The sequence below is a fragment of the Perca fluviatilis genome, chromosome 6, assembly GCF_010015445.1.
Source record: "Perca fluviatilis chromosome 6, GENO_Pfluv_1.0, whole genome shotgun sequence".
Lineage (NCBI taxonomy): Eukaryota > Metazoa > Chordata > Actinopteri > Perciformes > Percidae > Perca > Perca fluviatilis.
This window is the reverse complement of record NC_053117.1, coordinates 14,536,544-14,551,543: the sequence shown is the minus strand read 5'-3', so window position 1 is coordinate 14,551,543 and position 15,000 is coordinate 14,536,544. Positions and strand designations below refer to the sequence as shown.

Sequence of the window (15,000 nt, the reverse complement as noted above, 5' to 3'; positions counted from 1 at the left end):
TGATAGAGAATATTTTAAACCCTCCTCAGTGGTGCATTCAGGGACTCTTTTACGTCCAAAGAAAGTTTTGCCTCCATGATCTCTGCTGTCAGAAACACAAACAGAAAAACATCTTGTGAACAGGATGATGTGAATGTGTTTATTTCCTTCAGAACGTCCTTGAATGCACCACCATGGGGAATTTTCCAAACATTCTCTGATCTCAAACTGTAATAAAGATAGACTGAAACAGAAAAAAAACATCTTGTGAACAGGATGTGTTTATTTCCTTCAGAATGTCCTTGAATGCACCACCATGGGGAATTTTCCAAACATTCTCTGATCTCAAACTGTAATAAAGATAGACTGATGTCTCTCTGGACTCTTAGTTGGTTGATTTTTACACTGAAACCAGCAGTTGCCTGGAAGTAAGGAAGCAATATCCATTTTAATAAGCTCTGTCTGGAAGCCACCGACCTGAAGAGGCCCCTTTATACTTATTTCCGTATAAAGTGCTTACATATATTTTAATTTAAACTGTTCATACTACATATAGAGAAGAGGGGGTCACTGGGGGCCCAGCAGCTCATCATTGGGCCCAGGCCCACTGACTCGTCTGGACCTTAACAGCTCAGTCTGTGTCTGTACTGCCATCTAGTGTTCATCAGGAGGTTTTACACGCAGCAGAATATCGACAGTCGCACAACAGACCGTCTGAAGGACAGTTCATTATGACATCACTAAAACTGTATGATGCATCATCCACAACTGGTTACAGGAAGTGACAGCATAAATACAGTCTGATTAACTAACTGCAGCTCCTTAACAGTAAAAGCCTTGAAGCTCCTTCACAGTAAAAGCCCTCCAAAACTCAATAGGAATTGCTCAGCATTTACAGAATATTTGTATTTTGACTTATTTTTTATATTTAAATGTTTCCCGTGAATGTTTTATTTGACAGGAATTAAAAAAGGGATTCTTTATATTCATGCACTGTCTTGTTTACCTTGATGAGCAGTGGTCTGGTCAACATGGAGTCTCTGACCACACCCACCCTGGGTGAAGACATGTTTCCTGTGAAGACGGTCTTCTGTGGTGTGACAGCAGTTATTAATAATGTTAGTACTGCAGTCACGGGTGGAAGAAGTATTGTCTTGCAGTACATGTTGGTTAAACAAGGAAGATCATGGAAAAGAAGAATTGTCGAAGTAGAAAAGTCCCTTTATTAACCTTAAAATACTTTGACGAAACAATCCAAACTGCAGGTCCACTTATTGGCTTCCAGCTGCATCACAGGTCTTTATTTTTTTGTTGTTGACATGGATTCCTTAAAGTGATTTTGATGAAATGAACAAATGCATGGTATCAGATCCAGCACCTTCCATTGATGAAGACCGTGACACAGTTTTAAAAAAAAAAAAAAAAAAAAAAAAAACCTGGTAAGTGGCCCTTTAGTTGAGCTTGTTTTGTCAAAGAAGTGCATAGAATTATATTTTGTTGTTATAAATCTGCAAACATGTCAAATAAAACTGACTGGACAGATTGAGGAAGGAAATTATTTTGATTTTCGTTTTCGTAAGTGGTCCCCCGCACTCATTTTAAAACCAGAGGGGATGGATCATTTCAGGCAGTGGCACTAAGTTTGTGTAATGCACTGCAGCTCTATTTACGTCGTTCAAATTCTGTTGATTCTTTTAAAAAGCAGTTGAAGACTGCTATTCAAACAGGCTTTTAGTTAGACGAGGGTTTTCATGGCTGTCTGATTTTATGTACCTATGTTTTCCTTTGTATTCTTATGTCTTTTATGTATTGTATTTCACTTTATTGTTATGCACCTTGTGATTTTTATCTGTGAAAAGTGCTATATAAATAAACTTTACTTACTTATTTTTTATTTGCGTTAACTAAACCTTTAAAGAACAATATTCTTCATCATATTTGAGTACCGCCTGTGGGAAGTTATAGAGTGAACATGACAGTGAAGTAGTTGTGAGGCTGATTTTTTTGAGTCATTTCTGGTATAAAGTTGTCTTTCTTGTGGAACAGAATCGGTTTCACATTAGCCAATCACAACAGTAGTCTCTGAATGATGCTACAAACAGATACAGATACATTAGCTAGTAACCATGGTGAAATTAAACAAACCCGAATGAAACGGTCAACAGTCAAGATGATTTGTCACAGAGAAGAATACGAAAACACAAACACGCTTCGACAGGATGTTAATAAACATATTTTACTGTAGCTAAGTACAAAAAAACAACAACCTGTAACTTGATTTGAAATATTAAAACAAGCTCGTTTTGAATCCTCTAAAAGTTGTAATAGATTTAAGGTTAGCTAATGTATAACAGTGAGTTTAACTTTTTCAGTGTTCATAAAAATAAAGACAAAGTATGTGTGCGTGTAAAACTGCCTCAAACAACCTGCATATTAGAAATAAATGCAGTCAAAAATCAAAAGGAACCAATGAAATGTTCTTCTTCGGTTTAAAAAGACATTTAAACACAAAATGTTTCCTTCTTTAGCTAGCTGTGGTGTTGTGGTAATATTATTACAGATATCTCATACTGTCGGTACTGCTGATACTGATACAACTACTGATACTTGTAGTACTCATTACTGTTCATAAACACGTTATTTAGCTAGACGCTAATTTACAGATAATTAACGCTAGTAATAAGTTAATTTACAGACCTATCCGTGTCCTCGGGTGTCGAGCTGCTCCGTTGCTATGGAAACATGACGCTAAACTTTGACGTAAAACTGCACCAGAAAACAACAACAACTGTTCAACAGGAAGTTTCAGATGAAAGTTTAACAGAGTGAGATTTTCTCTTAATACATCCACGAGTGAGCTACATCGATGCCATGGATGTATGGAGACTTCACTTCTGTGAACCGAGGGTGGGGTGCACCTGGAGACTCTTATATTATAAAGTGTAACAGATAAGCACCTGATTCGCCCTGCAGAGGGCAGCAGAGGCTAGTATATTTAAAATGCATTTGAAAAAACAGTGAAATTGAGGGGTTACATTTGTTATGGTAAACGTGATTCATTCCTCAGTAAAAACAGCGACACGAGTAGAGTCGTTACCTTAGCAGCCCAAACCAATCAGGTAAGTATAAGCATACTGTTAGTGGTTCTCAAACTTTTTTCAATAATGTACCCCCAGTGAATTATTCTCTGTGCCAAGTACCCCCTGACCAGCGGAAAGCATTTAAAAAAAAAAAAAAAAGCCTGTATAAAGAGGTACATTACAGCGCTGCACCACCCCTGTCTGATTGACTAAACAACAACTTTGTAACTGAAAAACATTTAAATGCTAATACAAATGTTTAAAATACATTACTAAATTAATTTACTATTATAGTATATTTTTTCAGGGAATTATGCATGACTTTATTTTTTAATTAACATATTTAAAAAAAATCTCACGTACCCCCTACAGTGCTCCAAAGTACCCCTAGGGGTACGCGTACCCCATTTGAGAAACACTAACCCTCGTAGATATATATCTATTCTATACTAAAGAATATATATATATATGCTACTAGGGTAAAGCATTATCCTGTTCAATAATTGTTGTTTTTTTTGTTTTTGTCATCGATATAGTTTTTATTTCTTAAATATATTTATTCTGTTTTTACTGAGCCGTTTTTCTGTTTCCCGGAAACACGTCAGAGTGAGACGTCCGTCCCTTCCTCTTGCTGGTAACACACGTAGCTCTCGGACAGCTGCTGCTCTCATGTCTCCCCGGGTCTCTTTGCTTGTTTTCGGCAGAACTTCAGAATTTGTCAGTTCTGCAGCTCTCTGACAGCCTGCTATTTCGGTGTGTCCTACCCCAGTCGGAAGAGATGATCCGGTTCTGGTTCAAAGCGGCGGTCGTACTCTGGCTCGTCCCTGGGTCCCTGGGAACCGCAGCCCGGCTGTACACGGAGGAGGACCCGCTGGTGATCCTCAGTAGCAGCAGCCTGAAGCCCAGCGTCATTAACTCGTCCTCGGCCTGGCTCGTCCAGTTTTTCTCCTCTTGGTGTGGACACTGCATCCAGTACTCCAGCACATGGAAGGCTCTGGCCCAGGATGTCAAAGGTACAGCAGCAAACACACTCGGCTTGGTTCCCCGTCCGCCCGGTTGGTGCCATTCTCCTTTGTAAACAGCAACACCAGACTCCATTCAAAATAGGACTACTAGTTCGTTGATGGTTGATCGGCGATACGTGTTAAAGTATCATTCGGTGTGTTCTGATTCTATCGTATACCCACTTTAGTTCGGCATTAATAAAATTAATACATCAACACTTAATTACAGAAAAAGCTCAGCTCCTCCTCGTGTGACTTAAGTGTTTTAATTTGTGCGAAGCAGCTGGAAACTAACAGGTTTTTGAATGAAGTTCTGAGTGATGGTGTGATTGCTCACAATAATGGTTTAGAGAAGACTCACCTAATATTTATCTCAATAAACACGTATTACCACAATATTGATTATTTAGTATAGCTGCGTTTTGGTCACTTAATCGTAATGTTATTAATAAGCATTATTTGATTTATTTTTACTGACACCACTGACGCTAGCAAACATAATCTAAGACATTCCTATAAACCAGCAGTAAATTAGCTCGATTAAGCTAACAGGTGGCTGTGCTAACAGAGAGATGAGCTCGTGTTTCCAGGCAACAGACAGGTGATACTTCAGGTATCCCAGCAACAGAGGACTGTTCCAGGAAGTCAAACCTGAATCACAAGAGACTTAAATAGTTTAACGTTGAATAAAAGTGTTTTTAATCAGCTGTTAGCTCAATTAGCTAACAGAGTCAGAGCTCTGAAGACTTTTAATTAATATCGATTTTTCCACAGTTATGCGTGTATTGATTTCAACACATTCTAAACCAGAACTCCTTCACTGAAATAATCCTTTATCAGTTTGTGTTAATTATAATTAACGTTAGACACAACTTTATATTATATTATAATATATAGGTTATAATAGGCTATAATAGGCCTACTCACCATCTGAGAAACAGTATGAAACTAAAGGTTTGCTTGGTTTTCTTTGTCAGCTTTAAGCATTTAAAGCAGTTTGTATGTAAACACTGAAAGCATATGGACTGTCAGTTAAAGGTATAATACTTTTAACTGACAGTACATATTATATTATATGTCTTAAAACGACGAGACCTATGTTATATATTTTGTTGACCTGTGTGGTAGGCTATACTGATAGACTAGGTAAACCTTGATCTGGTGATAGCCAGACTAGTACACTTACAGTATCCGAAATACTTCCAACATACATATTCACAATTACGGTCCGTTACAATTCGTTGCCTGTGGATGGCGTCCCTTTGTGCGTGCATCGGTGTTTTGGTTGTCTGTCAGAAGCTGTCATAAATTGACTTTATCCACTTTGAGTCACATCTTGACGATTCCGATACACTTTTTGGATCGTGGTGGTTTTTAACTAGGCCTATATATTTTAACCAGATGAACCGGATAAGTGAAAGTGCTCTTGGGGGAATTGTTGGGTCTCTATAAATTATAGAATGTGGCCTACCTACTCTACCTGTAGCCTACTCAATGACTTTTTTACAGTCAATGACTCTACTCTACTCTACTACCTCTGTAAAGCACACTGAGATAACATATTTGATAACAACATTTGATTTGACACTATAAATAGAATTGAATTGATTTTGACGTCTGGATCAGCAGTTAGCAGCAGCTCTGCTTGATACCCGTCCGACGATGAGCTGAACAGCGTCGGAGAAACACTGCTTTTTAACCTGCAACTGCTTCATTCAGTGTTTTCACTGCTTTATAATCACAGTGTACGTCTGTTTTGGAGAGGAGGAGAGCCCTGTGGATAATTGGGCTCCCAGTAAAAACCTCCTGAACGATGAACACTGAAGGAATCCTAACCGGGAGAAGCTGACTGCAATGTTATTGTTTTGATTGACAGACCCTTAGCGGCAGAAAATGACATATTGTGCATTTAAAGCGATACAAGCAGTTAAAAATGCAAATAATAAAAATGGAATTAAAAAGTAATAAAATGTAATAAAAAGTCAAACAGGCTTTGTGGAACATGTTGCTGGATCGAAGATTGTCACAATAGAATTTCTCAACATTTATACAATACACAAAGAAGATACTCAATAGAAAGAAAAGAAAAAGTCCTGGGCAGACAAAACAGAATAAAAAATAAAAATAAATTAACAACCTGCACAAAGTGCTGCTGGTACAGAAAAAGTCACTGAACACATACCAACACATTTGTAATAATGTTAACAGTAATTAACATTATTATTATTATTATTATTATTATGTTTAATGTTTTCCTGATAGTGGGCTGACATATTCTTTTTGTTGTTTTCATTGCTTTTAGTATTTTGTATTTCTTTTTTTTTCTAATGTTCTTCACTTGTAAACCCTGGACCAGTTCATTTTATTCTTGGATTTTTTTTTTCCTTTTTTTGCAGCCTTAGGTTGAAAATCTGATTGTAGATCAGATTTTCTGTTTTAGGGGCTTTCGATACTATCACATGTAGAATCAACGAAGATCATATCGTTTTGCACATGTGGTTTTTGGCAACGTTAGTGAGATCTTTAGAAAACAATTCTATAATAATAATAATAATAATAATAATATACACAACCAGAAATAAAAACATGGATCTGATAAATATCTTCTTGATTTCTCTATTGATCCATTAAATGTGAGAAACAGTGAAAATGTCCATCAGACATAATCAATGAACTTTTCTTTTCTTTCTCACTTTGATTGGTGATGATGTCAAACATTTGAATTTTAGATTTTCAGTTTTTCTCGGTTTTATATCAGAGTAAACTGAGTATGTTTGTTCATAAAGTTATTAAAGTTTAAGTGAAACAACAACTGCAACATTAATCTTTAATGTAGAAACACAATCAGTGTTACACACACACACACACACACACACACACACACACACACACACACACACACACACACACACACACACACACACACACACACACACACACACACACACACACAGAGGGGAACCTGTGGGAATCAGTCTGCTGTGTCTTTAGATTCCATCTGCCTCTATCTCTCTGGGGAATAATTCAAGTGGAGACCAGCTGCCCCTCTGACAATCTCACACACACACACACACACACACACACACACACACAAACTCTCTCTCTCTCTCTCTCTCTCTCTCTCTCTCTCTCTTTATGTGTGGAACTGCTGTCGGAGTCAAAGGACATCTGAGACAAAGACCCCCAGCCCCCCTGAACTCTGAGAGACTGGCAGCTGGGAGACAAAACACACACACACACACACACACACACACACACACACACACACACACACACACACACACACACACACACACAGAGTGTAGGTTTGGTTTCAGAAGTGTGTATGTGAGGGAATGAAATAAAAAAAGAATATAACCCCCCCCCTCTCTCTCTCCCTGTCTCTCTCTCCCTTTTTCTCCCTTCATGTCCTTCCCTGTCTCTGCCTGTCTGTCTCGCAGACTGGCAGCAGGCGGTCAGTGTGGCGGTGTTGGACTGCGCTCAGGAGGAAAACTTTGACATCTGTAAAGAGTTCAGCATCAAGTTCTACCCGACATTCAGAGTATGTCACAACACTGAGTACTACTGCTGGGTACTAGCACTGTGTACTGAGTCTGACTGGGTTTACTGTGTACTAGTACCATATAATACCCTAACAGTGTGTACCACTGTGTAATAACCTTACTGTTTGTTGTCTTCAGTATTTCCGGGCTCACAGTCCAGAGACAGATAGAGGGACACCATACAGAGGTGAGACACACTCTTACACTACCTGTCTCTGACCTCCTGTCTTACACTACCTGTCTCATGCTACTCTGTACCTGTCTCTCTGTCTATCTCCAGGTGCAGACAGAGAGATCCAGTCAGTAAGACAGTTGATGGTGAATATCCTGCAGAATCACACCAAGCTGGACCGGCCTGATCACTGTCCTCCACTGGAACCATACAGGTACCTGAATCCGACTGAACCAGACCAAGCCAAACTGAACTGGACTGAACCCAAGTGAACCAGACTAAACCAGCCAGAACCAGACTAAACCAGACAGACCCTGACTGAACCCAACTGAACCAGATTAAACCTGACTGAACCTGACAGAACAAATCAGAACCAGGCTCTATAAAAAAAGTTTGTGAAAGATTTTTCTTTAAATGATTAAAAATTGTTCTTTGATAAACCAACGAGCCATTTTCCAAAGCAAAAACTCAAATGATTATCTGGTTCCATCTTCTGCAGTGTGATGATGTTTGATATAGCTGAAACAATCGTCAAAAAAAAAAGAACATCAACTACTTTAATAATCAATTTTGAAGCAAAAATTACAAACTAAGCAATTGATGTCATATCACCCATTGGCTGCAGGAAACTGTGACTCTGACATTTTATAGTGTCCAGATGAACTGACAGAATCATTGGCTCTGTGTAAACCCGTCTGTCTGTCTGTAGTTCTGTGGAGCTGCTCCCTCTGTTGGGTCAGAGGTCAGATCACTACACCGCCATCATCATAGAGGAACCAGACTCCTACGTAGGACGAGAGGTAACAGCAATAGTAATAAAGAAGGATACAGTTCAACTTTAACTGGAGATCAGAGGCTCTAACTGTCTGTCTGTCTGTCTGTCTGTCAGGTGATCTTGGACCTGCTGCAGTACTCAGGTGTAGAGGTGAAGAGAGCTCTGAGCTCTGATCTCCCCCTGCTGGATGCTCTGAAGATCACAACCTTCCCCTCTATTTACCTGCTGCACCCGAACACAACACACACACACCTGCATGTGTGAGTACACACACACACACACACACACACACACACACACACACACACACACACACACACACACACACACACACACACACACACACACACACACTCTTTAACTTGGAGCAACAACTGACTTGTTGTGAGTTAACTAATATAAGATGTTTGCTTACAGTCAATATATCTGCTAGAAATATGGTTTTGAATGAGATTAACATTGTCGATACACTTTATTCTCGATTACATGGGCAGGTGTCTCAAATATTATCTAACTTCAACCATTAAACCACATCAAACTGTCTTGGTTTTGTGAATAATGGAAAAATGGTCTCATGTCCGTGGTCTGAAACGGTTGGTTCTCACAAAGATAGACATACAACATCACACACACAGTTTATTCCTCATTAAGTTTTTATTTGTATTTATTTGGATATGACCAGGAAGTCTCTTCAGATTCAGTTTCTGTTTCACAAGAAATATTTGACCACCATGACGGCACAGAGCTGAGTTGAGTCTCATCAAATATTGTAATTGTTTAAATATATACACACCAACCTGCTATTCTTCTTTTTCTTCTTCAGTCAGAAGCGGTTGCGTTTCTTCTTCTCTTCCTTGTTGAGGACGTTACCAGGAGTTCAGCGCAGGTTGAAATTTGGCAGCAGCAGCAGTACCAGTGAAGACCAGATGGGGGCGCTGTCAGACAAACAGAGCACCGAGCCCTGGAGGGACTTCGACAGGTCAGAGACTCAGTGAGACCGGCACGCCTCAGCTTGGCTTGCAGAGTCTGGATCTTCAGTCAATCTGTTTGTGTCTGTCTGCAGGTCAAAGGTGTACGCAGCTGATCTGGAGTCAGCCCTCCACTACCTGCTGAGAGTCGAGCTGGCTACTCATAATACCCTGGAGGGAGAGGAGCTGAAGATCTTTAAGGACTTTGTCACTTTGGTCGCAAAGGTAACAACAGAGCTTCAGACCTTTTTAAAGGATCACACTTTCATTTATTGTCACAGAATACAGACTTAAACATAAAACATAAAACATATACAATATATTACAGAATCTTTAAACACAATTGCTCAAAAACAACAACTCAAACTCACGTAAAACAATGTACATCAGTGACCGCACACATGGAGTACGTCCACCAGTATTAAATAGAAAATCAGTTCGATGGAATGAGAGATGAAAAAACTTCTCACCCTGCTGGCGCTGAACTGTCGCTACAAACTGCCATAGACAGTATATAAACTGGACCAACAGATCCCGTTACTCTGGACGGAGACCAGTGAAGTCTATTAGAAGCATTTTTCCGGTGAGCGCTGAGCGTTACTGCGCAGCCTCCAACTGACAGAGACAACGTAAATGTGACGTGAGCAACGTGTCTGAAAGTTGTAAGTCTTCTGGTAGCTGTGCCAAGAGAAATCTCAGTCATTCCCAATCTTACGGAGAGTGTAGGTATATGTAAGGAGATAACATAGCCACAGGCTAATTATTGCTAACTAAAATGCTAGTTAACATTAGTATTTAAACTTAAACAGCAAATGCAAGTCCAAACTGCCTGCGAGCTTCTCCTGTACTATACGGTAATTCCTCTACTATGCGACAGTAACCGTGGATTTCCATCAGATGCGGAACGGCTCCGAAACGGCGGCGGAGTAATTAGGTTTCCATTAAAGTCAGTGTGTGAATTTCCACTGGCTGCATAACGGCTGCGTTCCGACTCCGGCACAGCTCCGGCGATCCGCAGCCCTCCGGAGCAGATACGCAGAGCTTCTATTTTTCCCGGATACACTGAGAGCTCTGCATCAATTTATAGCACAGGGCAGATAGTGCGCGACAGGAAGGCAAGCACAGAAACAAAATAAATATCCGGTTAATTTTCAAAATAAAATACACCGTGCTCACGGCAGATCATATTTCCCTGCACTACACCTTGAAAACACAGCACAGAGCTGTTTCCCCTCTACTCCTCGGGATGGAAACTAACTGGTGTTGGTTTTGTGGTTCTATTCTACCTGAATTCGCGAGAACTTGTGGGTCCTTGTGACTACAGCTGTCAGTCATGGCCGCAGCCGTGCCGCAACAAATCCGGACCTGGTGGGTATTGACTGACGGCGGAGCACGCAGCAGACACGCAGCGGAGCCGGTCCGCAGCCGTTACGCATCTGGTGGAAATGAGGAGTAAAGGCCGGGACACATATAGCCGACGGGCGAACGTTGACAGAAAACCCCGTCGATATGATCAGTCGCGTCCCCGAGGTCCAAAAAACTGCCACAGAACAGACCAAAAAGACGAGAGGAGACGAGACGTAATACATCTCCATAACAGCAGGCGGCGCTAATCTGTAATGTTGCCCAAGAAATGAAAACCGGCAGCTGATTGGACGAACGCGTCACATGGGTTTGTTTTCTCCGGATATTGAGAGCCAGACTGTCATGGCGGCCGTTTAGAATACGATCTCATATTGTACTAAAATAGTTCACTGAAACGTGTTTCTGAAAACATTTTAAGCGAGAAATAGGCCATGCAGTAGCTGAATCTGTCTTCATTTCAGCTCAACAAAAGGTCAGTTTAAAAGATTTTCATCAGATTTTGAGAGACTCTAGTCACCTCATTGCGCTTGTCATTTCCGGGTGAGTCCCGACTGCCCTGCCGCCGACCGAACATGTCAGGTCGGCCAAAATGAACGCCGACAGCCCCCCAGACGGACGACGGCACGGGACACACCGAACAGATTTGAGTCACTGACCTCGCCAGACTGTCCCACGGCCGATAATCGGCTTAATGTGTCCCGGGCCTTAGTCGCGTGGTTATGACACAATCGTTAGACTATTTTTACAAAAACGTCTGCTACGGAGCCATAACGTGAGCTACAAGGTAATGGAGCCTTTTATACATTGTCGTGTTTCTTTAGAAATACACAATGGACAAATAGAGTCTTTAAACGCTTCAGATGTAAAGTTATTCGCTGTCAAAGTGGCGTCAAAATGAATGGCAGTCAATGGGATGCTAACGGGAGGTGAGTGCTTGTTAGCATCAAAATGGTGCTGTAGGAGCTACGCTTGCCAGACGCTCGCTTACCCCCTTTGCAAACTGCACAAACTAATACACCAGCTGAGTTCTGTATCACTGCTGCCATTAAAGCAGCAGAGTCCCACTGAAGCCAATTTCTGTCTCTCTCTCTACCTGTACAGTTGTATCCAGGTGGGGGTTCTGTGGTGAAGCTCATGGAGACTCTCTCTGATTGGCTGCTCAGTCTGCCGCTACTGCGAATCCCCTACCAGGCTGTCCTGGACCTTGTGGACAACAAGATGAGGGTGAGAACACACACACACACACACACACACACACACACACACACACACACAGAGCAGCAGCTGACTTCCTGTTTCCTGTCCAGATTTCAGGTGTGTTCCTGGGGGCGGAGCTTCGCTGGGTTGGTTGCCAGGGCAGCAGGGCGGGGCTTCGAGGTTACCCATGTTCCCTCTGGACTCTGTTTCACGTCCTGACCGTCCAGCATGATGCCACGCCCACTGCACTGGAGAACACAGGTAGACACACACACACACAGAAAGCTGTCACAGGGCGGTGAACTGTGTGAACTTGACGTGTGAGGCCCTGCACCCTCAGTCTAATATTTTGGCCCCCTCCAGGTGAAATTTGAATAGCAAATGCTACAGTAGTCCGGCAAGAAAACGCAAATGGGTTTGCTTTCAAGGATGGACAAAGATGGAAGTACGAGAGCACAAATGCACACCCTCCTGTGATTTCTTATTCTCTTGTCTTGTCCTGACTCTGTCCGTATGTCTGACGCAGGTCTGGAGGGCGAGGCGGCTCCGGTGCTGCAGGTGATGCGTCGGTACATCCGGACGTTCTTCGGCTGCGAGGAGTGCGGTCGACACTTTGAACAGGCAGCTGCTGTCAGTATGGAGAAAGTCCAGAACAGAGAGGACCAGGTCCTCTGGCTGTGGAACCAACACAACATGGTCAACTACAGACTAGCTGGTACACGCACTCCTTCTCTTCCTCATAACTGAGTGAAATGCGAACACACAGACATGAAACATATTGTTATCATTCAGTGTGACTTACACTTCCCGAGGATATCATTATCTCTGATGTCCATCCAGAATAAACGTCTATAAATCCACTTAGAAATCATGGAAAAAAAGAGGCTGCAGAACATTATACTTCCTCTTTACAAAGCATCATGGGAACTGTATTTCCAAAACTGAATGATTATCCCCCAAACAGCAAGTACAATAAGACAGACAATAATGGCTACAGAATCTATTAATATCTTTTTTTCTCCTCTTTCTCTCCTCCTTCAGGCTCTCTGAGTGACGACCCCCTCTTCCCTAAAGCTCCGTGGCCGAGCCCCTCCCTCTGCTCCTCCTGCCACGAGGAGAAAAATGGCGTCCACGTCTGGAACCACGACAACGTCCTCTTCTTCCTCAGACAACACTATGGAGCTTCCAACATGTCCCCCAAATACTCGCTGACTCCCCCACGACTCCCTGCACCTCCTCCTGGTACCGATCTTGTCCGGACCAGCCGGCCTCAGGAGGAGCACCATGGAGGAGGAGGGGAAGGGGGGGGGGAGGAGGAGGAGGAGGAGCAGCAGCAGCAGCAGCAGGAGGAGGAGGAGGAGGAGGAGGAGGAGGAGGAGGAGGAGGAGGAGGAGGAGAGAGAAAGGGGCCGGAGGAGAAATCTGAGGAGCAGCCGGAGCCTCGACCTGGACACCAGGCTCTGAGGGAGGAGGTTCTGGAAGGAGGAGGAGGAGGAGGTGTTTGGATTCTTGGTCTGGGTTTTAACAGCGTGGACATGAGTCTTTGTGTGGTGCTGTACGTCTGCTCCTGCCTCTTCCTCATGCTCCTTTTCTTCTTCTTCAAAGTCCGATCCAGGAGGTGGAAACTCCGACACTCCCGCCTCCACGTCTGACAGGCCAGTTTTACCCGGACCAGAACGGTTTAAACCGGACCACAACAGTTTAACCAAGACCAGACTATTTTAACCAGGATCAAACTGGTTTATGGAGTTTAAAGTGTATATCTGTAGTCCTGTTCTGGACTCTGTGGGTCTCTCGCACCTGTTTTAAGAGGCAGTCCACCCAAACCACAGAACAATGCCCCCTGGTTGTACCTGTAGCCGGTAGACCTCTGACGGGCCAGGTATATGTTCACCTGTGTGTCAGACCTGGATGGTCCCAAAGAGGGACATGATGGGAGACCAGTCAGCACACTGGGACTGAACTGGACCAGCCTGGTTCTGCTGAGCTCACTTTGTGCCAAATGTTTTAACCTGCTGACAGACGGCAAACCTTTCTTCTAAGGCCACGCCTCCATCTACACAAACACTGGGCTGTGTGTGTGTGTGTGTGTGTGTGTGTGTGTGTGTGTGTGTGTGTGTGTGTGTGTGTGTGTGTGTGTGTGTGTGTGTGTGTGTGTGTGCACGTGTGCGTGTGTGTGTGTGTTTCTCTAAACTGTGAAACATAGACCCGTCCTGATGAATAATTGTCATTGCAGACAAACTGATTGATTGGAAGTATTTTAATAATTAGCTCAACAGTCACGTTCGATCCTGCAGGTTTGTGTCGTGGCGACTGCTGGCTGTTGATTTTAAACACAAACTGCTGACATTTATAAAAGTTTCGATATGTACAAATGATTTGGTGAATTATATATGAGAAACTGAGCAGAACACTGGATAGAAAGTGTGTTCATACACATATATATATATATATATATATATATATATACATATATTACACATATGTATATATATTATGTGTGTGTGTGTATATACACTGTATATAATTAATTTTTAGGTGTTTTTTTTTTATTTTTTAAACAAGTGAAATCCAATTCTGGATTTTGAGTCAAATAATGAAATTAATCTTGAAACCTGATAACCCATCAGCTGATGCTTGAACATATTAAAGTCTCTTAAATCTGGTTATTGACCAAATATGTCCCACTCGGTAATATGTAACAGTACAGTTCAAACATTAAACTTGACTGAACATTAAATTAGTTTTTGTAGCAACTATAAACAAAAATACAACGAATGAAGTAAAGAAGAAGACTCACTGTGTGTGTGTGTGTGTGTGTGTGTGTGTGTGTGTGTGTGTGTGTGTGTGTGTGTGTGTGTGTGTGTGTGTGTGTGTGTGTGTGTGTGTGTGTGTGTGTGTGTGTGCGCGTGCGTGCGC

The 15,000-nt window shown here is 42.1% G+C and overlaps 2 protein-coding genes across 3 annotated transcripts in view; one reads left to right on the top strand and one right to left on the bottom strand.

Moving 5' to 3' along the window:
- The window catches only part of cfap77 (cilia and flagella associated protein 77), a 6,802-nt gene extending 3,937 nt beyond the window's left edge, over positions 1-2,865 (bottom strand). Inside the window, exons 1-3 of one of the 2 annotated variants that reach the window (XM_039803809.1) lie at positions 2,677-2,865; positions 1,210-1,306; positions 986-1,069 (exon numbers count right to left, since the gene is read on the bottom strand). In XM_039803809.1, the coding sequence (XP_039659743.1) occupies positions 986-1,048 (63 nt within the window). In that variant the 5' untranslated portion in view covers positions 1,049-1,069; positions 1,210-1,306; positions 2,677-2,865. The remainder of the gene's footprint in view (positions 1-985; positions 1,070-1,209; positions 1,307-2,676) is intronic. The other variant, XM_039803808.1, reaches the window with a different exon arrangement.
- Positions 2,866-3,680: 815 nt separating this feature from the next.
- The window catches only part of qsox2 (quiescin Q6 sulfhydryl oxidase 2), a 12,596-nt gene continuing 1,276 nt past the window's right edge, over positions 3,681-15,000 (top strand). The window contains exons 1-13 of the mRNA XM_039804218.1: positions 3,681-4,072; positions 7,504-7,604; positions 7,744-7,792; positions 7,886-7,991; positions 8,487-8,577; positions 8,667-8,812; positions 9,376-9,531; positions 9,616-9,745; positions 11,987-12,109; positions 12,193-12,343; positions 12,609-12,797; positions 13,124-13,379; positions 13,421-15,000. The exon at positions 13,421-15,000 is cut by the window's right edge and continues 1,276 nt beyond it. Coding sequence (XP_039660152.1) covers positions 3,838-4,072; positions 7,504-7,604; positions 7,744-7,792; positions 7,886-7,991; positions 8,487-8,577; positions 8,667-8,812; positions 9,376-9,531; positions 9,616-9,745; positions 11,987-12,109; positions 12,193-12,343; positions 12,609-12,797; positions 13,124-13,379; positions 13,421-13,733 — 2,046 coding nt within the window. The 5' untranslated portion in view covers positions 3,681-3,837 and the 3' untranslated portion in view covers positions 13,734-15,000. The remainder of the gene's footprint in view (positions 4,073-7,503; positions 7,605-7,743; positions 7,793-7,885; positions 7,992-8,486; positions 8,578-8,666; positions 8,813-9,375; positions 9,532-9,615; positions 9,746-11,986; positions 12,110-12,192; positions 12,344-12,608; positions 12,798-13,123; positions 13,380-13,420) is intronic.